Source organism: Rutidosis leptorrhynchoides, chromosome 4 (genome assembly GCF_046630445.1).
Source record: "Rutidosis leptorrhynchoides isolate AG116_Rl617_1_P2 chromosome 4, CSIRO_AGI_Rlap_v1, whole genome shotgun sequence".
Classification (NCBI taxonomy): Eukaryota; Viridiplantae; Streptophyta; class Magnoliopsida; order Asterales; family Asteraceae; genus Rutidosis; species Rutidosis leptorrhynchoides.
In genome coordinates, this window is record NC_092336.1 from 142404260 (window position 1) to 142406074 (window position 1815).

Below are 1815 nucleotides of genomic sequence, written 5' to 3' on the forward strand. Positions count from 1 at the left end.
ATGAAGGAGTACATCGCCAAACTCCCCACCTTAACCTCACCCGAAGAAGGAGAAACACTCTTCATATACTTGGCTGCTTCGAAAGAATGCATTAGCACAGTATTGGTTACTGAACGAGAGAGAACGCAAGTGCCAATATACTTCATTAGTCGAGTACTTCAAGGAGCAGAGCTGAATTATCCAGAACTTGAGAAACTCACTCTAGCACTCGTCCATACAGCTAGGAAACTCCAAAGATACTTCCAAGCACATCAAATAGTGGTACTTACCAACAAACCAATCAGGCATGTACTCTCAAAACCTGAAAAATCGGGGAGAATGGCCAAATGGGGCATTAAGTTAGGGGAGCATGACATCGAGTTCCGGGTCAGGCATGCAATCAAAGGACAAGTTCTAGCAGATTTCATCGCCGAAACATATAATGTTAATGAAGAAGACACGAAGAACTCAACCCAAGTTATTACCCTAAAGGTCGAAAATGAAGAATGGAAGTTGTACACCGATGGTGCGTCAAGCTCTGATGGATCAGGTGCTGGTCTAATGTTGGTAAATCCCGAAGGAAAAGAGTTCACTTATGCACTTCGTTTCGAATTTGCAACAACCAAAAACGAAGCAGAGTACGAAGCTCTACTAGCAGGATTGAGAATGGCTAAGGAATTAAAAATCCTTCATCTCCGAGCCTTCGTCAACTCACAACTAGTGTCTAACCAGATCAAGGGCACTTTCGAAGCAAAACAACCCACCATCCAACAGTACTTGTCAAAGGCAAAAGAACTAATTGAAAGCTTTAAAAGTTTTGAAATCGAACACGTCCGAAGAAGTCAAAATAAGAAGGCAGACGTACTAAGTAAACTTGCTTCGCTGACATTTGAGCATCTTGCAAAGGAAGTCTTGGTGGAGGTACTAGAAAAGAAATCAATCTTAGAAGAAGAAGTTTGTTGATGCATTTTATGCAAGTCCCTAGACATCTTCCCATGTCCATTGCAGGTACAATAGTTTACAGGCCACCATGATCGCTCGTTATTATCCTATCCGTGTTTGTATGTAGTTACGGGAACTGCAGAAACGAGATTTGGATGTTTAACTATGTTAGACTTAGTCAGACGTACGAGTGAAGCCTCACTCGTACGGCTGACAGGCTCATACGCACGGTTGATGCTGAGCTAAGTCACAATTATAACCTAAATGAGAAGACACGAGTGAGTGATCACCCGTACGGCTGATGAAGCCAACTCGTACGTGTGATGGATGACTCGTACGGGTGAGTCAACAGCAGGGGTATATAAAGTCTTATGTTCTTCATTTTAGGTTAAGCCTCTCATTTGTTACACACACTCAGATCTGGTGAGCTCCTCCGATTCTCTCTCAGCCCAAATCACCCAGGTGGTGAATAATAGCTCTAGGTGTTGATCTAATCACACTTGATTTAGTTGTGGATTGACTAAATTAATCCCAAAAAGCTTAACCTATTCACTAGAGGGTTTGATTCACTTATTCCTCCATTGTGTGAGTTAAATCTGTTGATTTCTAAGTTCCTAGTCATGTTTCATCATTGGTATCAGAGCGTTGGTTGTGATTTCAACATCATCCTAGTGATTTTTGGTGATTAAAGAGTTTATTTGTTTGGGTTTTTGAGTTTAGAGTAATTTTTAGCAAAAAGGAATCATTTTTACGTGTGTAATTGTGATTTGAGAGTGTTTTTATGTTAGTTTAGTGCTAATCCAGCTTGTGAATGAAGAAATTGATGTTTAGCTTTGATTTCTAGGGATTTTGAGTGATTTGTGTGTGAACAGCAGCTCACACGAGTGGGTTAAG

At 40.9% G+C, this 1815-nt stretch overlaps 1 protein-coding gene across 1 annotated transcript; it reads left to right on the plus strand.

Moving 5' to 3' along the window:
• LOC139841088 (uncharacterized) lies at nt 1-942 on the plus strand. The gene has a single exon (XM_071831321.1). It carries the CDS (start codon nt 1-3, stop codon nt 940-942), a length of 942 nt encoding a protein of 313 aa, XP_071687422.1.
• The last annotated feature ends 873 nt before the right edge of the window (nt 943-1815 follow it).